The sequence below is a fragment of the Trichoderma aggressivum genome (assembly GCF_033847375.1).
Source record: "Trichoderma aggressivum f. europaeum strain CBS 100526 chromosome Unknown scaffold_008, whole genome shotgun sequence".
Taxonomy (NCBI): Eukaryota; Fungi; Ascomycota; class Sordariomycetes; order Hypocreales; family Hypocreaceae; genus Trichoderma; species Trichoderma aggressivum.
The window spans coordinates 663,418-684,960 of NW_026946374.1; the positions used below are offsets into that span (position 1 = coordinate 663,418).

The 21,543-nt window shown below is 51.5% G+C and overlaps 6 protein-coding genes across 6 annotated transcripts; 1 reads left to right on the plus strand and 5 right to left on the minus strand.

Moving 5' to 3' along the window:
- On the minus strand, window positions 1-1,001 carry Triagg1_3045 (uncharacterized protein; the record flags this gene model as incomplete). Its single annotated transcript, XM_062897294.1, has 2 exons — window positions 1-665; window positions 755-1,001. 2 exons carry the CDS (start codon window positions 999-1,001, stop codon window positions 1-3), a joined length of 912 nt encoding a protein of 303 aa, XP_062758112.1.
- A 1,058-nt stretch (window positions 1,002-2,059) lies between these two features.
- On the minus strand, window positions 2,060-3,842 carry Triagg1_3046 (uncharacterized protein; the record flags this gene model as incomplete). The annotated part of the gene is made up of 3 exons (XM_062897295.1): window positions 2,060-2,789; window positions 2,876-3,673; window positions 3,769-3,842. The coding sequence occupies 3 exons, from the start codon at window positions 3,840-3,842 to the stop codon at window positions 2,060-2,062; spliced, it is 1,602 nt and encodes a 533-aa protein (XP_062758113.1).
- A 721-nt stretch (window positions 3,843-4,563) lies between these two features.
- Window positions 4,564-6,896, minus strand: Triagg1_3047 (uncharacterized protein; the record flags this gene model as incomplete). The annotated part of the gene is made up of 4 exons (XM_062897296.1): window positions 4,564-5,012; window positions 5,090-5,459; window positions 5,534-6,129; window positions 6,203-6,896. The coding sequence occupies 4 exons, from the start codon at window positions 6,894-6,896 to the stop codon at window positions 4,564-4,566; spliced, it is 2,109 nt and encodes a 702-aa protein (XP_062758114.1).
- A 1,809-nt stretch (window positions 6,897-8,705) lies between these two features.
- Window positions 8,706-12,318, minus strand: Triagg1_3048 (uncharacterized protein; the record flags this gene model as incomplete). The annotated part of the gene is made up of 6 exons (XM_062897297.1): window positions 8,706-10,023; window positions 10,089-11,433; window positions 11,492-11,558; window positions 11,611-12,000; window positions 12,062-12,195; window positions 12,255-12,318. The coding sequence occupies 6 exons, from the start codon at window positions 12,316-12,318 to the stop codon at window positions 8,706-8,708; spliced, it is 3,318 nt and encodes a 1,105-aa protein (XP_062758115.1).
- A 1,897-nt stretch (window positions 12,319-14,215) lies between these two features.
- On the plus strand, window positions 14,216-18,501 carry Triagg1_3049 (uncharacterized protein; the record flags this gene model as incomplete). Its single annotated transcript, XM_062897299.1, has 3 exons — window positions 14,216-16,819; window positions 16,892-17,473; window positions 17,536-18,501. The coding sequence occupies 3 exons, from the start codon at window positions 14,216-14,218 to the stop codon at window positions 18,499-18,501; spliced, it is 4,152 nt and encodes a 1,383-aa protein (XP_062758116.1).
- A 650-nt stretch (window positions 18,502-19,151) lies between these two features.
- On the minus strand, window positions 19,152-21,504 carry Triagg1_3050 (uncharacterized protein; the record flags this gene model as incomplete). Its single annotated transcript, XM_062897300.1, has 9 exons — window positions 19,152-19,544; window positions 19,599-19,818; window positions 19,884-20,008; window positions 20,061-20,163; window positions 20,241-20,502; window positions 20,555-20,621; window positions 20,675-20,719; window positions 20,776-21,361; window positions 21,416-21,504. 9 exons carry the CDS (start codon window positions 21,502-21,504, stop codon window positions 19,152-19,154), a joined length of 1,890 nt encoding a protein of 629 aa, XP_062758117.1.
- Window positions 21,505-21,543: the final 39 nt, after the last annotated feature.

Sequence of the window (21,543 nt, forward strand, 5' to 3'; positions counted from 1 at the left end):
CTAAGAAGAAGCCAGCTTCTCCGTAAGAAGCTTGTTCGTCGTCTTAAACACGTTCTCGGGAGTGGGCGTGGCATCAACCTTGATGACCCTGCCCTCGCCCTCGTAAAAGTTCACCACGGGCATGCTCGTCTCGACAAATGTGCGGAAGCGCTTGCGGATGCTCTCGGCATTGTCGTCGGTTCGGCCGCTCGTCTTGCCTCGCTCCAGCAGGCGCTCCTCCATCACCTTCTCGGGGCAGTCGAAGAACAGCACGAGCTTGGCGGGGCAGACGGCCTCCTCAAACTTGTGCGCCTGGTCCATCTTGCGGGGGAAGCCGTCGATGAGGAAGCGGCCCTTGGTGGTGCCCTTCTGGCGGAGGGAGTCGGTCATGGCGTTCTCGAGCAGCTTGATGGTCACTTCCATGGGGACGATGAGGCCGTCCTTGATGTAGTCCTTGATCAATTGTCCAAACTGGGAGCCGGGTCGGTTCTGCTCCTCGCGCAAGAGGTCGCCGGCGGAGAGATGGGTGAAGCCTTGTTCGGCAACGAGCCTGGCGCATTGCGTGCCCTTTCCGGCACCCGGGCCGCCAAGCACGAAGACAACAGTCACATCAGCGGGATCAAAGACCGGCGTGGTCTGAGAAAGCTGCGCAGCAGGCGCGGCAACTTCGGTCGCGGGAGGCATGTCTTCACGTAGCAAATAAAAAAAAGCAATTGTCAGCAAATCAAGATACAAAAGGTCCGGATCCGTGGCCCATGGAACTACCATCACTCACTTTTGACACGAGTGTTTGCCAGTTGAATATATCCCGCCGTACCCAATCCAATAAGCGCAAGAAAAGGCCAGAACTTGATTTGCGATCCGCCGGTGCGAGGTTCTTGCGAGGAGTAAAAGCGCTGTTGATGTTGACGGAAGACGCGAGGGTTGCAAAGCGGTGACGAGCAAGACGCTGCGCGTGTGGAGACGGATTTGCCTAGAGTGCGGTTGGCGAGGCGCAACGAGGTCGACACGCGGGAGGCCATTGGTTCGTTTTTGGGGTCCTTTGATCGTCGTGTCAGGTGTCAGATCCGTCCGTTGGTACAGCAGTCTGGAGGGATTCGTCTTGGTGGGCTGATGCCAGCAGCTGTTGTCTTGTCCCAAAGGTTGAAGCCTGCAGAGTCCAAGTTGATCAACTAAAAGTAAATGTGCGTCTCTGTGAGAAACAAAGGTGAGCTGTAAAGAGAGAAAGAATGGAATGGAGAAAGGAGAAGTAGAAAAGCCAACTGACTTTTGAAAACGTAAAGACACCTTGTATATGTACCTTATTATAATGCCCAACAAGAAACAATTACAGAAGTCTATGCAATGAGCAGATTGGAGGCATGGCAAATTACCCCCCCAAATGGCAGTACGCGACGTCACGTGATGCGCTCAGGGGGAAATGGGCATTTCATCAACTCCTGATTCTCGATACAGCTTTGCCTTATTTGTTCACTGAGTTGAACATTGATCTTGATGTGTATTCTATTTCGTATAGTAGCCATCAAGAATAATGCTTAGTTAGTATTGCTAAACGACCACCGCGAGAGGTCTTTGGCTCTTTGTCAAGTTCGCTCTCGCAAAACCCATCGTCTCCCTGAGTACTGTTATAGCAAACTCAACTCCATATATAGATGCAATATTGCTTCATATAACGACATTAATCCACTTTGGCAAAGGGGTAGATATTGCTGGGCATCTATCCCGCAGTAGAGCAATCTAGCCCACATCAAACTCCAAAGTCAACCTGATTCTTTTCATGTTTTAAGCATTTTTTTCTCTCTCGGAATTCTATTGTACCGACAGCTTTTTTCCCCCTCCTAGGCTCGTAATACTAGGAAAGTCTAACAAAAACATCATATGCTAAACCGGCTACGCCATTCGCAATATCCTCCGGCTCGTGATATCGGATTCCCAGCGATGTACTATTAACACAAACGATCAAATATCTCCCTCCCATGCCAGAAAACCCCCCAATCCTTTGATTTTTCTCTCTGTTGTAGCCCTCTCCTTTAGATTCCTGGCTGTCTCATGTTCGATTCAGTTCTGTTCCACTAACGCTTTAGTCGTCGTTATCTGTCCTCTCGCGCTGTGGCTGTCTTCGTCGTCCGCCCTCCTGGCCTCCGGTGGTGGCGTTGGCCAGCTTTCGCTCCAGCTCCTGGATCTCGCGCGCCTTGGCGGCCTTTGCGTTGGCCTGCTCCTGCTGCAAAACACCGAGGACGTTCTGCAGGGTTGATCGCCAGTGGTCGACGCGGGTGGCCAGCTCCTGGTACTGCTTCTGTCCGAAGACGCGGTAGGTGACCTTGTGGACAAGGAACATCTGGCGCTGCTGTGACAGCTTGCCCTCCACGAGGCCAGCTCGGATAACATCAATGGCCCATGTCTCAATCTCCTCCGAGGGAATCTGGAGCGCCTTGGTGATCTTGGCATACTCAACCTCGCGGCTGGGGGTAGCGGCAGCCAAGCTGGCAAAGGTAAGGAGCCTCATCTTGCGGTACAGCTTCTCGCCGTCCAGCTTCTGCTCCTCAACCCAGCCCTTGTGCTCGTCGTTGAAGTCGTTGTAATCCTCAAGGTCCTGCTCGGCAAAGATATCGAGAAGCTGGGAGTAGACGGGGTGAGAGTCGCTGAGCGCCTGCACGCTGGGGATAGCGCGAAGGTCCTGGAAGAGGTAGTGGGTGTTGGAGGCAATGGCCATCTTGAGGGCGCGGAGAGACAGCTTCTGGGCGTCTTCGGAGGCAACACCCTCGCCATCAAAGGTCCGGAGAGCCTTGAGGATGAACTCGTAGGCAGTGCTAAATAGGGACACCATCGTCAGTATACGGCGCTTCGCAACTGTGATCTGGGGTAACAGTGTGTTTTCTTCTTCTTCTTGTCTTACTTTTCTTCTCCAGATTCGAGGGCAACATCAGCCACGTCCTCGTAAATCTTCCTCTCCATGACGGCATCGGTTCCCCATGACGCAATCCACTCCGGCAGCTTCTCCAGGTAGATCCGCAGGCCATCAAACAAGCTGTGTGCCTTGAGGAACTTGAGGATCTCCATGAAGACCCGCGCGCGGACAGGGTCATTGGTCTCGAGGAGGTTGAAGATGGTGACGAGCGCATTCAGCGCTAGGCCGGCGCCGTGGACGGGCGAGCTGATGACAGGCTTGGAGAGGTTGGCGCAGAGGGTGGGCAGCAGCTTCTTGGGGTCGGCCGACTGCATGGCGAGGTGGATCATCAGGTTCGAGGCGGCAGTGAACTCCTTCTCCGGCACGGTGCTGAGGGCGCTCGAGGCCGCGACCAGCTTTGACAGAACCTCCTCCTTGGGAACCTCCTTGTCGCCGCTCAGGAGCTGCTTGGCCTCCTCAGACTTGAGGTACTCGGCCATCTCCCGGGCAAGATCCTCGAATGATCCATCGACAAATAGCAGCTGGGGCTGCGGCCCGTTGATCGTGGCGCCCGGCATTTTGCCTCTTTTTTCTTCTTCTTTTCTTTCTCGTCCTTCTTTCTCTGTCCAAACACCGGATACACTGTCGGTTTCGCTCGCGTGCGGTTTCTCGTTCTCGTTCTCGTCCCGTCTCGGCTTGGTGATGGCCTTGGATCCTTGCGATCGAATGAGGGCGAGAGGGCGAGCGGGGGCGTGGACGGAGGCGTGGACGTGGCACTGGACAACCGCAAAATGTGAAGTTGAGCGTCTTTGACAGGGTCGGCGCCTGAATAGCCCTGTGGTGGGGTCAGCCGTTTTTCTCCCTCCTTTCTCTGTGGTCAATCTCAATCCGACAATGCCCACCCCGCCGATTTTTCTGCCGCTCTCAAAGTGTGGGAGCTAAGCGAGGGCGGTGACGCTGCAGTGGTGGTGGCCATGTGATGTGTCACGTGCAAGTTGATCTGGACTGGACGAAGTGATGGCAAGATGTGAAGCAAAGCAGTGGACAAAATAAGCGGGACTGCAAGGTGCCAAGTACGATGAAAACTGAACATATCCTAGATGGGAAAGTATTTTTGTTTCTTCTCCATCCGTATCTCCTAAATCTATTTATATCTCCGTAGTATATTAATATGGACAAGGTACCTGTCCCTATATAGGTTACTTAGGTATATTCGTTATATTGACGTACATTTGCGTTGGAAATGTATATCCATCAAGGGTCGTGTATACTTCACGTCCCAGTCCAAAGGCCATATGAAGCAAGATGCTGTTATTTGTTATCGCTATTATAGATACTTGCTGCCCTATCGCAAATCTTTTTTCCTGGCTCACGAGGCCAGAGAGGACCCTTCCCAAGGCCCAAAGGAGACAGCTGGTCTCCGTTACAGCCCCCCAAACGTGTCATGCATTCCGCACATATCCCAACGAAAGAAAGACAAGCGCAACATTAGAATGAAAAAGAAAACAGCAATCGTAATAAAGGGGGAAAGCGAAAAAGGAAAAGGAGAAAAAAAGATCCGGACCGAATCTCCCATACCAAAGACCACACCGACTTGCCAGTTCTATATGTACACGCAAAGACTCCGATGATTGACTGAAACAATCAGCCAGAGCAGAGAAAACTCGTTGTTGCCAACTAAAAGATCATCACTTCGTTTATTTGCCGTTTGGTTTACCTGCTGCCTTCTTTTTCGTAGTAATGTCACCAGCAGGATAGATGCTTCCGGTGTCGTCGCCAAACAACTGCTGGTCTCCCTTGCCGCCCATTTCCATGAACTCGTCAGGTGCTCGCTGGTGGGCCGGCCCGGCTTCATGGGGCGCATTCGCCGTACGGTGTTTGTTCTTAGAAAACACCTTGATGGGGGTTCCCTTGCTTCCGCCGTCTATCTCAGCAGCAATTGACACCGAGTTGAGTGTTGCCAGCAGAGTTCGTTCTCTAACAGGGGCTCGGCGGTTGACTTCCAGTCCCTCGATACCACCCACGAGTCCTCCGGTGCTGTCATTTACAGCTGGTGCACCGGCTGTGAGCCATGGATGTTTCAGACATTGGTCGACGGTGTAACGACGTTCCGGATCCACGATTAGCATGCAATCGATCAAGTCAACTATGAGTTGAATTTCAGTTAGCACATGGCGGGGACTCTCAAAGTAGATGTTATCATTGGAGTAGTTGGAAACTTACGGGCTGGGTCACCGACTGAGTCCCAGTAAGGAGATGGATAGTCAAATCGGCCGCTCTTAATTTGCTGAGAGAGTGTAAAGGGGAAGTCTCGAGAGAAGAGCTCATCAGAGAAAGGCGGGAAACCGCAGAGACAAATGTATAGCACAACGCCGAGAGACCAAATGTCAACTGCTTTGGTGTACTTTCGATTCTTAGTATCGGCCAGAATTTCCGGGGCGACATAGCTGGGAGTTCCGCAAAGCGTTGTTGTGAATGATTCTTCTCCGATAATCTTTGCCAATCCGAAATCGGCCAGCTTCACATGCAAATTTTGGTCCACGAGCAGGATATTCTCTGGTTTAATATCTCGATGCACAATGTTACGATCGTGCTAGGAAAAGGAAAGGTGTTAGAAACACGCTTTAATGACGAGCAAGGCATATTGTAAAAGCATAGGGACCTTACCAGATATTTGATGCCCTGGAAGAGTTGATGGAACAATTTTCTCGTCTCGTCTTCACTCAGCTTCTGCTTTCTAACAATGAAGTTAAACAGCTCGCCTTCAGGAGCAAGCTCCAGGACCAGGTAAACGTGGTCGCGTTCAGTGAAGGTATCTTTGAGGCAAAGAACGTTGGGGTGGCTGACACCCATCAGAACGCCAATCTCTTGCTGCAGGCCTTCCGTCTTGGACTTGTCCTCCTTGGTGCCGGGATGCTTGGTGAAGATCTTGACGGCATATCGCTTGCCAGTTGATTTCTCTACGCACAGATAAACCTCTGCGAAGTGGCCCTTTCCGAGCTTTTCCATGAGCGTATACTGTTGTGAAAACGCGCTCGTCTGCCGGCTCTGGGGATATCTGAAGACAAATCTTGCTTTGCCATGAACGGCAATTTCATCCTGGTCCTCCAGTTCGCGACGCTGATTGCGCCCGACGAGAGCCTCGTTGACGTACGTTCCATTGCTCGACACATCTTCTACAACTGCTACGGTATCTGTCCCGACGTTTTCCGCGAAAAGAAGGCAATGTCGGTTGGAAACGACTCCTTCGCTGACAACCACATCTACCGACTATTTGTTAGCATTGACTGGTCTCCACATCAAAACTAGGCACCAGTCTTGTCAGGCATATCTTACCACACTCGGGGTGACGTCCAATCAGATACCCTCCAGCTGCAACACCCTTTACTTTGGTCTTCTCGTATGCCTCCTCTTCCTTCACGGCCGATGACTCCTTGTCTTTCGCTGCGCCGTCGTCGGCAGCTTCCACGGTATCGGGAAGGGGACATGAGACGCGTTTTTTGAGCACCAAAGGCTTGTCGCCATATTTAGGGTCCAGGGGGACTAGATAACCCCAAACACCTTCCTTGAGCTCGTCTACCACATCGTCAGAGAGCGCCGGGTGCCGGTCGATGAACTGGCTGAGCGGCTGTGTGTCTTGCGGCGGAGACGACAGCGCCTGGCTCTGGCCCAAGCTATCGGGGGCCTTTCTAGGAGTGAGCTCGTCGGCCACGGCTACGGGAGGAGTCGCCGTGTGCTCCTTGGGAAGCTCGCCCGAGCCCTCGGTGGCATTGTTTGTGACGGGCGACGGCAGCTGATGCTCGCGCGACACGGGAGTCTTGTCCGGGTCGGCGTGGGCCAAGCGGTCGGACCTACGGGGCTTCTTGGAGTCTGTACCATCTTCCGGCAGCGAGCCCTGCGAGAGAGAGGTTAGCAACGATGCCAATGGATCACCAAGACGAAAGAGGCCGGTGCAGCAGGGACGGGCGTCGGCGGCGAGAGGACGTACGCGAGGCCGTTTCAATTGGCTCTTTTCGGATCGGTGCGCCATGGTCCTCCGAAGCGCTGATCGGAGGCGCCGAATATTGGCTTTGGATAATCCTCAGGCGAGGGGGATTCACAGATGTTGAAAGACTGCTGGTGGTTGGGCGATGCTTGTTGCTCGTATACCTAAGATTACCGTGAATAATATGTCCGGGATGTGAGAAACTGGGCTGGGAGCCTAGAAGGGAAGCAAAGCACTTTGTCACTGCACCTGGACCCGCTACAGCACCTGGTGAGACACTGAGACACCTCTTTGGTAGCGGTACCTGTCCGATGGGAAGTGGCACGGGAGATGGTAGGTAAGAGGTACTTTTGAGTCACAGCTCTACTACCGGGCGGTGCTAGGGCGTGCTAAGCAATCAAGGTATTAGCACTACCATGTAGGCAGCTTGGGGAGTTGCATGCAAGTAAGAGGTACCTGTCGTCCCTTGCGTCTGGTGCTCTCTCGGTGCGCGGACCAGCTGACTTATTACACTGTCATGGGAGTGGAGGATTAAAAATTCATGGTGCTAGTAATGGGAAATGGAAAGGCCTTTCTTTGGTAGGTCAGTCCGGTGTTTTTTTTTGTAGCCGCAAATCACTATCAGAACATCTCGGCTGTACCATCTTGTTCTTGTAGGCAGATTTGTACCTCTCAGAGCTTGGGAGGACATCAAAGTTTCGTATTGTAACATGGCTTAGCCGTGTGTATGACATTTGACAAAATAAATCTCCATCATGCTCGTAGCTCCCGTGTACGGAATCTCGCACTCACATGTCGGCAAATGACATCCAATTCCCCTGCAACTCGCAAGGCTGCCTCCGAGGCATCAGTCCCCGCTCCCTTGCCAGATAGTCACCTGCCACAGCCACTTCCTTCACTTGAGAGATACACGAGGCCCCATTTCCATGACCTTGCAAGTCCTTCTCAGCCTCAGTCACGATAACGATACCGAAGGGGCGCATGGCCCGTCATGCTCAAAATGCTTAGATCACGCCTTTTCCCAGCGTGAACATTAAAGCGTCGGTGTCACGCCCCAGGTTTGTGGCAAAGTGAAGTCAGTAGACGCTTCAGCAGCTGCGGACGCACCCCGTTTTGTAGAGTTGCACAATTATTTGCCACTAGAAGTTCTCTTTCTACCTAGTAGGTAGGTACTGGAAACATCTCTGTCTCTGCCTATGACTTGTTGCCTCAGGGTAGTTCCCATGGGAGGACGGCCAGGTCCAGCTACACATTCACATGTGATGAGAACAGCCCATGCGGTTTGCAGTACGGAGTACGAACCAACTCTTTCATCTCCATTATCAGATAGCCAAGATGCCGATACAGCGTATGGTATAGCTAGGTAACTAACTTGTTTGCTATCCATCTCTGATACCCTCTTTTCCAGCCGTAATATTGGAGCTTTCTCCCCATCTCATGTTTCCATTAATCATTAATCACTAATTTTCCTACTACCCAGCACAATTATACCTTTCCAATATTACACTCCCGTGGCCCTCTAACCGTATTTCTCCAGAAAAAACCGCTTGGGCACCCATTGTCGAGCCTTTTCCCATCGTAATCATATCGGCTCGTGCAAATCTTCGTATAGCTTCTCTTTCCAGTCGTCAAGACACTGCTCCAAGAACGCCAGGCCACCCCAAGTCACCGCGTCACGTCGCATCACGCCAGGCCTTGAAAAGAAAAGCCGGATAGCAATATAATCATCCCCATCATCAAAGCAAATGTACATGCATCGATGCCACTAGCTCATCTGAAGCTGCGGAGCCAATGCGCCTCGTACATTTGATAGCATAGCGTGAATCCCGCCAATCGATCCCAGAATTTGGGCTCCTATTTTTCCGGGATGGGCGACCTTGCCAGCCTCCCCCCTGCACTCACTCGCTTCTGAAGGCGAACTTCCTTGTCTTTCAGAAGCCTATCGGCGGAGCTGCTGCCACTGCTGGGCAACGAGGGCACCGTGTCGTTGCCAATGGTGAACCCTTTGCCCTTCTTCTGTTCGAAATATTGCTGCGCGTACCTTCCGAGCGGGAACGCCGGAAGAGATGCTGGGATTTCCGCGCCATTCTGAATCAGCAGTTCGGCTACCGGGAAAGGCACCGGCTTGTTCTCAGAGTCCGCTGAGCTCTGCCCGGGAATGGGGGACGGTGAGGCTGGGTCGGCGGCCGCAAGCGCTAGCCACACGGCGTGCGTCCCTCGCATCCTGTCCACAACATTTGGGTTCGCCCCCAGCGCCAAAGCGTAGAGCACTTGCTGGATCTCGTTCTTCTTAATAGCGGCCAACAAGGTCTCGTCCGCTGAAGCGTATCGTGAAAGTGTCGGCGAAATAGGATCGACAAATGCGCGTTCCACATATTTCGCAGTGATGTATCTCAGGCGTCGCTCGCGGTTTGCTTGCGCTCCTAGCTTTTGAGTCTGGTCGAGTTTAGCTTCCCAGACCATGTTGGACACTCGGTTACCGACAAGGAGGAGCATTTCGATAATATCGAGAGTAAAGGATTTGATATCCAGAGTGAGAGAGCGTATCTTGCTGACGTGCGTTCCCAACGAACGATGGATGCCGCCACACTCGATGCAAAGAATAATGCCTAAATTGATCGACACCCACTCAACCTTGATATCCGAGCCGCAGTCAGCACAGTAGCAGTTTCCTTGGTCATTGTCTCGCAACATCTGCAACAGCCTGTCTGGATGTTCATCGTAGGTTGAGCTGGGCATCCGAACTGGACTGGGCCGTGCGCCAACCGTTGTTCTTCGGAACGGAACCCCGCTATTTGTATTTGAGTGATGCGAGTGGTGGGAGCCATGGACGGATTGGATCTTGCCAGTGAGAACGGAGCCGATGTCCCTCTTAAGAGAAGAATCAGACCCCCTTGATGTTGCCTGTCGATCCCGGTAAGATCGGCCCTCCACGGCGCTCTGCAGAGCATTGTTGATGGACAAGATCCAGCTGTTCATATCCTCCTCGGACGTTGCTTGATACACACGCTTAAAATTGGGCGTGATAACCTCGAAACAAAATCGCCGCTCGGCATTTCTGGCTTCGCGGACCGAAGCCATGCGGAGGTCAATTGGGTCCATGTGGAGATCCAACTTCTGCTTCCAATTACTGTATTCGGACAGTTTACCCTGATCCAGGACGATCCAAAATCTGTATGCTGTGTTAGTGTGCGTGCCCAAAAGAACAGTCAACCTAGAGGGAGTTGGGTTACATACTTGTGCCATCCCTGCTTGTTCAAGTTGCGAGGGTCAACGTGCCCGCCTGGCCGGTTCAATGCCCAGAGAAGACCTTCCTTCCTCTGTGATAAGTTTGATTGTAAGCTACCTTGGTCCTCGAGATCGCGGATGCCTTTGAACTTTGAACTTTGGCTGGGGCTGCCGATAGACGAGGCTTGGCCGATATCCACAGTTGCGGGAATAGTCGCTGTTGTTTGCACGGCGCCGCTCGACGTCGAAGGCTTGAGCTGAGAGCCTGTGCTTTCAGCTCTTCCCAGCTCCGTGTCTGAGGTATGAGCCGTGCTGCTGTTAGAGTTTGCCACTATAGTTGCGGCGCTGCCGAGGCTGGCTTGTTCCGGTTCTGTGTACGTCTTGTTGCTCTTTTCTAGTTGGCGCCGCTTCTCCTCGCGCTCCCTTCGCTGGTATTGGTATTCCTTGTCGGCCTCTTGGACTTCGTTTGCCAGAGCAACAAGCTGGGGGCGAAGATTTTCAATCTTTTGCGCCGTGGATAAGAATGCACCCGTCTGTGCGTCAGCGAACTTTGTCAGATGTGACAACACCTCCTGGTCTTTGCGGCCACCATGGAGATCCTGGACGAAACTCGAGTAGTCGAAACGCTTTAGCTCGAAATTTCGCCGCTTGTTTTGATACTTGGAGTCGCTTTCGGCAAGCTTCTTAGCCTTGACTGAGTCTTGACGCTGGCCAAGATATCGTGAAACATAGGCATAATAGTCTTTGCTCTCTTCCTCGAAATCTCGCTTCTTATTTTCTGCTTGCTTAATATCAAACTGGTATAATTTGGTGATTGGTTCGATAATGATTCTCTGAAGATTCGCGGTATTTTGGCGTTCGTAGGCTAGGATTTCTCGAGCAATCTTGTCAAAGTAGTGCTCCAACGCGGGCTGAACGGCGTTTGCATTCGTAGATGAGGCTTCGCGCAACGAATCCACAAAAGCAACAAATGCTTCGTTTGCTTCGGTCTGAGATGCATGAACCTGTTCTGCTCTCTTTAACACCTTTTTCATCTGGGCGCGCATGTTTCCAGTCTTTTGTTCGAGTGCTTTCAGTGTGGCGCGGAAAACGGGACCATCGTCGGCCACGGTAACATCTTCGGCTGGCCTGGGAACGCACTGTACGTCTACCTTTGCAGATTCCTTAGTTTGCGGGACAAGGGGTAGGTTCATCTCGCCAGGGGTGAGCATGGGGGAGAGCGGCTGCTCGTCAATCTCTGCGGCGGCAAGGCGAGAGTCTACCGATTGAGCTGAAGCAATTCGGATCTTGGGTGGTGACGCCAGATGGAAAGGCGCCGAGGGGGAGCTGGGCTGAGTTGGTGTCGTGTATGAACCTGAAAAGAGGTTTGTCAGCAACAAGAAGACTTCGCAACATTAACCGGCCGAGCATACTTGAAACCCAATATGAAAAAGCAGCGAGAGTGTGCAATCGGTGAGCGCGTGAATCGTACTCGACAAACTTGAGACAGTCAGCTTCACAGCCCGTGGGAAATAGGAGGTATGCGACGAACGCTGCAAGAGTTCCTCCAGCCACCGCCTTTGTCTTCCTGGCTCCTGGGAGCTTTCCACTTCCACGTCCATTCGAAGGACACTGCGGCGCTGCCGCTTGTTGAATAATCTCCAACAAGAGCCACATTGTCATTTTTATGTAAATTGGGATTGGCGTGGAATTCCCGGGTGACTAGGTTCTCGACTTCCTTTGAGGTGGAAGCGTAGACAAAGGTGAGGCCAGATATGTTGGTATCGGTCGGCGCGGTTTGCCCGTCGGGGTTTGGCGAGTTGGATAGCGCGGGCTGCGTCGTCTGGCGGATAACAAATGCGAAGGTAAATATAAGCTCGTCATCGCCACTTAACTTGAGTAGGAAGTTGGGCGGTCCATTGCCGTTGGAAGACTCGGGGTCCTGATCCCGAGGATGTTAGCTTCAGGGAGCGGGATAAACAAAGAGGTTGCGCAGGGCTAACCTGGACAAATTCTATGGGGTTGCTGTCGCCCGGAGGTCGCGCGACGCTCACTCTGGAGGCCGGGAATGCGTTGGGAGTGATGTGAATTGAGGTGCGCTTCCGCGGGTTCGTAACAACAATCGAAGTGATGCTCACTGCAGGCTTAGGTCAGTACGCCAAACTTGTCGCAGATCCGGTCAGGGATGGCACGCACGGCGATTCTGGTCTCTGAGATACAGAGTTGACCCATCGTCGGGTCTGCTACTGACATTGCCCATGACGACGAGAGCTCAGCGGAGGCCAGCGGCGGGAGCTGGGGAATGGCGATACTGAGAGGCGAGCGAGCTGGCAAAGGGAAGATGGCGCGGGGCTCGAGGCGGGAAGCGGATCGTCATCTGGAGGCCAGAAGCGATCAGACAGGCCGCAAGAAATGCTTGGATAAGTGATGACAGCAAATGGATGCGGTGGTTGAATGCTGCAAGGCTGCGATGCGATGCGAGAGAGGAGAGGAGCAGCACGCAGAAGCCGGGGAGATGAATAATAAAGAGTTTGGACGTTGCAGAAGTATACCGCGGCCACAGACGCGCCTATAGGCCTATAATGGCTGAATGGGCATCAGGTGGAACTGAGTTTGGCCACTGAAGGTGACCTGGAGCGCAGGGCTGTGGAGATGTGGCTTCAGCTACCAGGCACCGCTAAACGCCTTCAAGGAGGCGCCTGTTACAGATAAACATCCATCTGAGCTCCTCTTTGTTTAGTAGTTTTAGCGCTTGCTGGGTTCTTTGTTACAACCGACTGAGCCACCAAAGGCTTGCGTTGGGCCTGCTGGGATTTACGAGAACTGGATGCAATTTGATGGCTATCGATAATGCGATCAAGCAGCCGTTGCCGCCAAGAAAGTATCTAAAGGTGGTAGATCGTCTTACTCATTGCATTTCCGCGTAAGAGGAGCTCCGAGTGATCTTGGCCGCTGGCGGGTAACGTGCGGTACTCTTTAGCATAGCACAGGCTAAAGAACCGGCACAGCTTTTGATTAGTCTACTACTATACCTACTAAGCAATCCGTCTATTCAAGCTGAATGTTGCTTTACTCATGGTTACTTGAAATGCCAATGCCAATGACTGATGTCATCAAGGTTCTCCGCATGAGTAAAAGGTACTAACTGACAGCATCGTAAATGGGTGCTGGGCAAGACAAAGCAAGATGGTGGCGAGATCTGGGTATCTAGCTCGCACGTGCCTTGAGAGCATGTGAACGCGCGTGCGTGATGTAAAAATATCCGCAACACCGGCCATGACGGGGGCTGATGGCAAATACTGCACTTCTTACTCAAGGCAGAACCTATTCTTAGGTTCGGTAGAATACCTAGCATACATACAAATTATCATGACTGTCATCTTCGTCGAGTTTGAAATTAAACCCCCCCCCTCCAAAGCACAGCAAAGCGGGGTTTCCAAGGGCAACTTGTGCCAGTTGGTTCGTATCGTCCCCCCTTGGCCAATTGAACGACAACAGATGTGACAACCCCGGAATTTCCATGTTCAAGCCTCTCGATACCACTCTGCATGTATGTATCCGTATCAATACATGTACGCTTTCATTGAGACTCCAGGCCCCGACCAGACCGGCAAAGCAAGGCTCAGTAAAATATCGCATAAGCCCGTGTCATTCATTCCCCGTGCTCAGTGTCTCGTTATAGATCAAGTGGCTGTGGGGTCGCGCTCTGCTTCGTATCCATATCCCTTCGTACATCCAATGGACATCAATTGCGTCCGTCGAAACGATTTAGCGCCCCTCTGCAACAAGAGCCCGGTTCCTGATTGCGCATCCCGTGGCGCATGCTTGGACGTTTCCCAGGGGGCTTCGCGCTTAAAAAAGCACATATCAGGAGATGACGTTCAGGTGCTGCTGTCTCCACAGGCCAGTTACACCACCAAACCTCCATCCATCCTACTGTAATTAGTTGAGTGGCCTTCTCTTCCCAACACCACACCACGTATACGAATCTCTGCAACACCTTTCAGCCTCCCGCTGTCTTTGTCTTCCTTCAAGCGTCGCCCACTAGCCGCCTCGAGCCTCGGCTGCCTGCTCGACACCCCCTTTAGATTCAGTCCGGCTATGAGGCTTAGCATCCGCCGTGGGCTTGGGCATCATTCTGCCTGCTGAGCGTCGCCATGTCGTCAGCGTCGCACCGCCAGTCGTACCAGCCTCAACATGGGCACAGCAACAGCAGCAAAGACATGGGAAGATCGCGGCCTCAGTCTTCAGCGCAGCATCCTGTCGACCCCGACGAAGCCCGAAGCTTTGCGCTGCGCACCGCCTATCTGCACTACCTGTTGCAACCCAAGGCCAAACGAAAGCAATATGTTCCGGCTCCAAAGGTGCCCACTCGAACGCACACCAGCGTGGGACAGCTCGTGCAAGATTTCGTCTCGGGAACCTCCACGAGCATCAAGCTGCCTCACAACTTCGCTGCCGCTCTGCTCGACCGTGTGGGTGGCGTGTTGAGGGGCAGCGAGGCCCTGCCCGGTTACAGCGATGCGGCTGTCAAGAGAAGCTTTGCCGAAGCGTATACGGCCTTCTCCGAGAAGACGTTTCGAAAGACAATTGAGAAGGAAAGGAAGTTTGAGCCCTTGGTCTTGATCTTCTACTCTGCAGCGACCAAGGCCGCCCAGAAGGGAAAAGGACCGGACGATGAATCCGACTCCTGGAAGCTACTCCCAGACCGCCACCTGGCCATGTTCGTGAGGCTTGCCGCAAATGTCATGAAAGACCTGGGCCACGACCGAGATCGACCTGAATTAATGTCTAGACTCAAAGATCTAGAGACCAAGCTTCTTCGCAACGATCAGGACCTGGTCAGCAACAGCACAGCTGGTACGGGCACCACAATCGAAGTGATTGTGCCTCTGAGCTACGAGGTCAAGGATATGCCCATGGTGCAGGTGGTTGCAAGCATTTTTGGGATGGGCCTCTCAGAGGTTCAAAAGGAACTCAACGCAAACCGCCAGGTATGGACAGAAGAGGCCGCTCTCAAAGATCTCAAATCATACCAGACTAGGCTTAATGCCAACCTGCCCGGCACGTTGAGCAGCCACGATTTTGATGTTGAAGATGGCTTTGTCGAGTGGAAAAAATCCGAGGCTACACATCTCTCACAGATGATGATGGATATTTTGACTGCCAAGCCAGAGTTGGCAAAAACCAAAACCGGCCCCATCGACAAATCGTTGCCGAGTCGACCGGGGTCACTTTACGCAGATGACCAGGCATATGCTGATCTGAGCCGTGTAATATCTGACCCAGATTCCTCGTCCTTCGCCTTTGATCCATCCATCAGCCTAAGCTCCTTAGCGATTGGTGAATCAAGCAGTATCAGAACCGTAGATGAAACGATATATACATTTACGCCCCCCAACCCCAGGGCATTTTACAAGTTCGTTCTTCAGCAAGCAATGCTGTTTGATCAGATCCATGCCGACCCCAACATGGACTACCAGCCGCTGTCACACAAATCCATGGACCTGATGAATGAGCTATGTGTACGGTGGCGCATCCCGCAGTTCTCGCGACTTGTCGTTCTCTTGGAAGCAGCCGCCAGTCAGTTCATTGATAAAGAGATAGCCCCCGAAGACCTTGACGCCGTCTTTGACATGATCAAGTCTCCGTCACAGGAGCTCAAGAAGCCGCCCCATATACATCAATACCACGCACCCCTGACCGATTTTGACCCTAGCCGTTGGACGATGCATGATTTTGCCGCTTACCAGCACACTCTTCACATTCTTCACGATGCACTGTTGCAAGAACTTTACGACCTCCTGGAAGGGTGCTACGAGGTTAAACCCCCAAACATTGGACCTGTCATGTACCTTTTAGAGAACCATATTGGTCAAGACTCAACCTTCTCTCCTCGGCCCGAGGTGATGGAAGACTTCAGGAAGCTCTTAGGTGAGCGCCTGGCCCACAAAGCCACGGAAATATATCACGAAAATATGCAGAAGCAGATACCAGAGCAAAAGGAAGAGTGGGACTTTGCTCACGTTGTCAAACTTGGCAAGGCAGTGACCAAGGTGTGCGACCGAATTCGAAAGCGATATAAAAAGACTGCAAGCATCATGGGGGTCGATCCGTTGAGCATTCTGGTCTATGAGGTGTTTCCGAAATTTGAACAAGATGCAAGCGCCATCATCCAAATCATTGTGCAAGGGGCCAGCGAGGGAGGTGAGGAAATCGACATCCAGGACGGTTTTGAGCTCTACAAGGAGCTGAAGGAGATTCGCGGAATTCACGAAGAGTTCCTCCCCAAAGAGCCTTTTGCCTTCAACATTGAAGACTTACTTGTCGACTTCGTGTGGCGCTGGCTACATTCGGCCGAGACTCGGATGACGGATTTTGTAGATCAGGCAATCAAGCAAGATCAGTTCCAAGTCAGGACAGAGAGTCCAGATCAGATCCCCGGAGACGCGCAACGGCATAGTGTGTCCATTATAGACATGTTTATGCTGTTCAACCAGACGGTAGATCAAGTTTTCAAGCTGGAATGGGCTAATGCAGAGCATCATGCCAGGTTTATGACCTCATTAGCAAAGAACTTCTCCACAGGTATTGGTCGGTATTGCGAAACAGTTGACCAACAGTTTGCAAAGGAAATGGATCGGCCCTCTGCCCAGGAGCTCGCCGCACAAACCCAAACTACCCAAGAGAAGTGGATGCAGTATGCCAAAGACGCATGGAACAACAAGGAAAAGGCTGAACCATTTCAGTTCTTCCCAGAGGTAAGCCTCAAAGTTTATAAACTTACTCGTCCGCTATAATTATAGTTCAGGCTAACTTAAACTCCCCCGTAGTCTTTTGTCAAGCTCAACAACATCGAGTATGCCATGCAAGAGCTTGACAAGCTGGAAAAGACAATGAATGTCGAGGCTTGTGCGGCTTTGCTAGAAAAGAAAGATGGACCTAAGAAGAAGACACGAAAGCCAAACAAGTATACGTTCACTATCAAGGTTGTCGAAGCTGAGGACCTCAAAGCTTGCGATCCATCAGGCTACAGTGATCCATACGCAGTCTTTGGTGACGAGTACCAGAAGCGACTTCACAAGACGCGTATCATTCACCGGAATCTGAACCCTCGCTGGGATGAGTCGTTTGATATTACAGTTCAGGGGCCCGTTAACGTCATTGCGACGATATGGGACTATGATACTTTCGGAGATCACGACTACGTCGGACGAACCTCCCTCAAGCTAGACCCCAACCACTTTGGAGACTATCTCCCCCGAGAGTTCTGGCTGGACCTGGACTCACAAGGCCGCCTGTTGATTAGAGTCAGCATGGAGGGAGAGCGTGATGACATTGTGTTCCACTTTGGAAAAGCTTTCCGCCATCTAAAGCGCACGGAAAGAGACATGGTTCGAAAAATTACGGATAAGGTATGTTGTGTTGTATGCGTAATAGTGGATATCAAGATTCGAGCCAGCTAACCCATCTCCAGCTCACCGTTCAAATTAACGAAACCCTGTCGCTGGAGACTCTTAGGAGCCTTCTAGGGTCTGGGGGCGTAGGCGCATCGATTACTAGTCTATGGAAGAAGCGAACGTCCACCAATGCCCCTTCGACAGCGCCTACCCAGGCGCAGATTGAGAGTGCTCTCACTAATCTGTTTTCTTATTTTGATGACAACTTTGCCATTATGAAGATGACCCTGACAGACGCTACAATGATAGCTGTCATGACTCGTCTGTGGAAAGATGTCCTCATGACGATTGAGAATCTTCTCGTCCCACCATTGTCAGAAAAGCCGTCGACCCAAAAGCCCCTCTCGCGAAGAGAGCTCGACATTGTGTATCACTGGCTGGAAATGCTCTTCGTCTTCTTCAATGCCAAGGACGAGCACTCGGGCGAGCAACTCGGAGTTCCCGCCGAAGTACTCAAGTCGCCTAAGTGGCACGAACTGGCCTCGCTGAACTTTTTCTACTTTGAAGATACCAGCAACCTTATTCGGGAATCCGAGCGCATGGCCGCGGCCTCAGCGCAGCGAGCTCAGCAAGCTTTGCAGCAGCAGAACCAGCCGCAAAGCCAATCAGGTAGTAGGCTGGCAGTGCCATCAAGCTTGGGAGCATCTCTGGGCGGGGCCGGCTCGTTTGCAAGTATGGGCACCATCAGGCGTGGTAAGAGTATCATGATGAGCCGCAATCTGGGCACGATGCGCAAGGCCAAGGAGGCGAAGCGACGCGAGATGCAGGCAGATGCCAGTGACGATATGATCTTACGAATCCTGCGTATGCGTCCCGAAGCGGCAAACTATCTCAAGGAGAGACAGCGTCAAAAGGAACGACAGGCCGCGACGGCAGCTGCGGCGCTCATTGTTAGGAACAGCGTGAACCAGGGCTGGAATTCTGGACCGGCCTTTTCTGGTGCGCCCTTTGGGCGAAACAGCCTTTTGCCTAACAGGAGATGAGGTCGTGGTGGACGAAAATACGAAAGAAAAAAAGGAGGGTGAGGGTGATGGAATATTTGCAACGAATTCGAATGAGTTGGCTGGGGCAAGGGAAGCGTAGTTTGCCCAAGGGGTTTTTGTGATGAACGCAGCTCCATCTTTGCTTCTGTACCTTGGCTTTAGTGATTTATTGACTGGCCCGGCGGGAGAGGCCTCATCAGATACCCTTATGAGTGTAGGTATATACCGAGGTCATAGATTGAGACGGGTTGATTTTACGACATGTCGAGCATTTTGAGACGGGGGTGGCATTGCGAGCCTAGCAAGATAGTTAATTTCAGCGTGCTATGAGAGTGGTCGTTCTCCAGTGTGACGTGGATGGCAAGGTCAAGGGTTTAGACGTGATACTAAGCAACTTCATATTTGTCTTGAGCTATATTATTTGTGTGCGATATTTCTCCTTAAAATCTCCCTAAAAGCTTGGTGAACCGTTGAATATTGCCATCTTGTTTTTCTCCAACCGCCCAAAGGCAAACTTGCAAATATATCTGCAGGCAACCTCCCCCTTTTTGTCAAAATCAGAACGCCTCCATCCATAACCATCTAAGCAAGCTCAATACGGATACCAGCAGTAGCTTCTCCGCTAGGAAAAGATCCTCTTCCCCAGAGCATCAATCATCCCCAGAGTCTTCGGTCGAGTCATCGTCTCCTTGATTCACGGTAGAACCACAGCCGGTATAGTCGATACAGAAATTTGTCGACGCCATGACTTGGTCGTTGCAAACAATTTCAAAATCTAGAGTTACTCCGTTTGATGTCATCTTAACATCGTATTCAATGTACCTGATAACCCGACCTTTTGAATTTCTCCGAGTAGGCAGGCTGTAGAAATTAGGAACTCTCTCCCAGCGTACGCTGCAGAGTTGTTTGACTGTCTCATCGCATCTTTTTGACGGAGTACTCGTCGTTGAGTAGATGAAACTGGTCTCAACTATTTCGGTCGGTTGCGTGAGGTTCTGATAGAAACTTTTCGTGATAGGCTCATCTACGGGAATAGTTTCACCCTAAAAAGTGGTTAATTTATGATTGAGCTTGTTTATATAGGTGCAGTGACTCACAACGTGTAAAAACCAAGATGTCTGGTCATTAGCTACGAACTCCTGCTCCATATCACACCAGCGTTTATCCCGTGGATCATGCTGCTCCGCTTCCCATGGTGAATGATAACAAGACGTGCCGTAGTTTATTCTTGATATCCGGGAACTGACTGTGGACTCGGTTGTATCTTCACACTGCTCGAGTCCCTTTATTACGGCCCCGCGACAGACTGCTGTCCAACTATATAGTCATGGAAAAGAATTAGTCAGTAGCATTTCCCAATCTAGATTCTTGGGAGCACTTACGGTTCTGCACCTGAGCCTTGTAGCACTTCGGTCTTCTCTTTTTGGCCCTTCTTATAGTTCAGTCGGTCTTGAAGCCGAGTGTAAAGAAACAGCTGCCTGCCAAATCCACCGACCAGGACGAGGAACTGGATAAAGATCAGCATTGTAGCCGGCAACGAAAGAATACAAATGTCACACCTTGGGTTCCTTTTTGTACTTTATTTTGACAGTTGATGCTTGAATAGCTATCAAGGTCTCTATTTCAGCCACTATTGGCTTGAAGATCTTCTGGACATCTTTGCTGTTCGTCAACAAGTTAGTTGGCATCCACGAATTCCTTCAGTCTCAGCCCTCAACAGCCCGCCTAGCAGTACTTACGCACTGAATTTAAGGTCTGAGAAGTGGAACTGATCATAAGTTCGTTTTCTGTTTGACCCGCTGTTTGGCATCTGAACCACCCAGTGTTGATTAGAGTTGCTAAACTGAGGTTTGATGCCATTCTCCCAATCGTTGTGCATAATGCGACGCAACCCTCCATTTTTTTCAAGAATTTCGAAAGCATTTGAAGAGACTTTGTTGATTTTGCTTCGAAGGGCCGTTAGAAACATCTCATCCAAGAAGGTAGCGCCGCAAAGCTTTCCTATACACCGTGTTAGCTGTTGTAGGCGGTCACGGAATGGGTGGCATTATACCGTCTCCCTTGACGCTTTCTTCAACTCGAATTGGATCAGTCTGGATGACGGTGTAGGTGATGACATCCTAAATTTAATGTAAGCTATGATAAGAGCCCAAGGAATTCCTTTGGAACTTACGACAGTGCCTCCACCAGCGTCGCAAACAACAAAATGGTCCCCAACCTTGGCATAGCCGTTAGTTTGTGAGAGTAAATTTGCGGCATCCGGAATGCTCTCACCTCCATATTCGGCCGGCTATACGTGCTCATGTCGTGTATCGTAGCCAAAGCAGCTGCTTCTGGCTCCGTAAGGAATTTCAGGACTGTATCGCCAGCAATTCGAGGTTCCAGAATGCCGGCCTTTCTTATGGCCTGGGTCATGCGAGGCTGAGCATAGGTTGGCCAGATAGCGGGAATGGTGACAACAACCTTGAACTTGGAAATGTCCACCAACTGCCCACCAACAGCTCTCCGAATGTTCCTGATGCTATGCTTCCATAGCTCCCGTAGATAGTCGCTAATCACATCCTCTACACGCTTGTTTGACTCTCTCAAAGATTTGCGAGCAGCTTGAATCTGTGCCGCGTTGCGAATATCTTTAGGAATGTCGCCCTCGTGTAAGAGACAAAGCTTGAACCACTCGAACTTGAGTGAAGATGCTTTCTCTGGAACAGAGTAACCCCAAGAAATTTCGCCTTTATCGCCGTAATGGATGACGCTCGGGACTTTTTCCTTGTCACTGCAGTGATTCTTGACGGCATCCCAGTTCGTTATCATGTTGATATGTCCGGGTCTGCTTGAAGTGGTCCAGGCAACGCCTGAATAGCTGCACAAAGTCAGTCATTTTCGTGTTCTCTTTGTCAAGACACTATCGGCTTACGTTGTACCAAAGTCGATGCCTATGATAATCGTGGGCTCTCGGCTCTTTCCCTCGTCAGTAGCCGCTTGGGTTTGATAGGGCTGAGGCATGATTGCTGCCTGTGAGCCACGACTCTTGCGTCGCAGAAG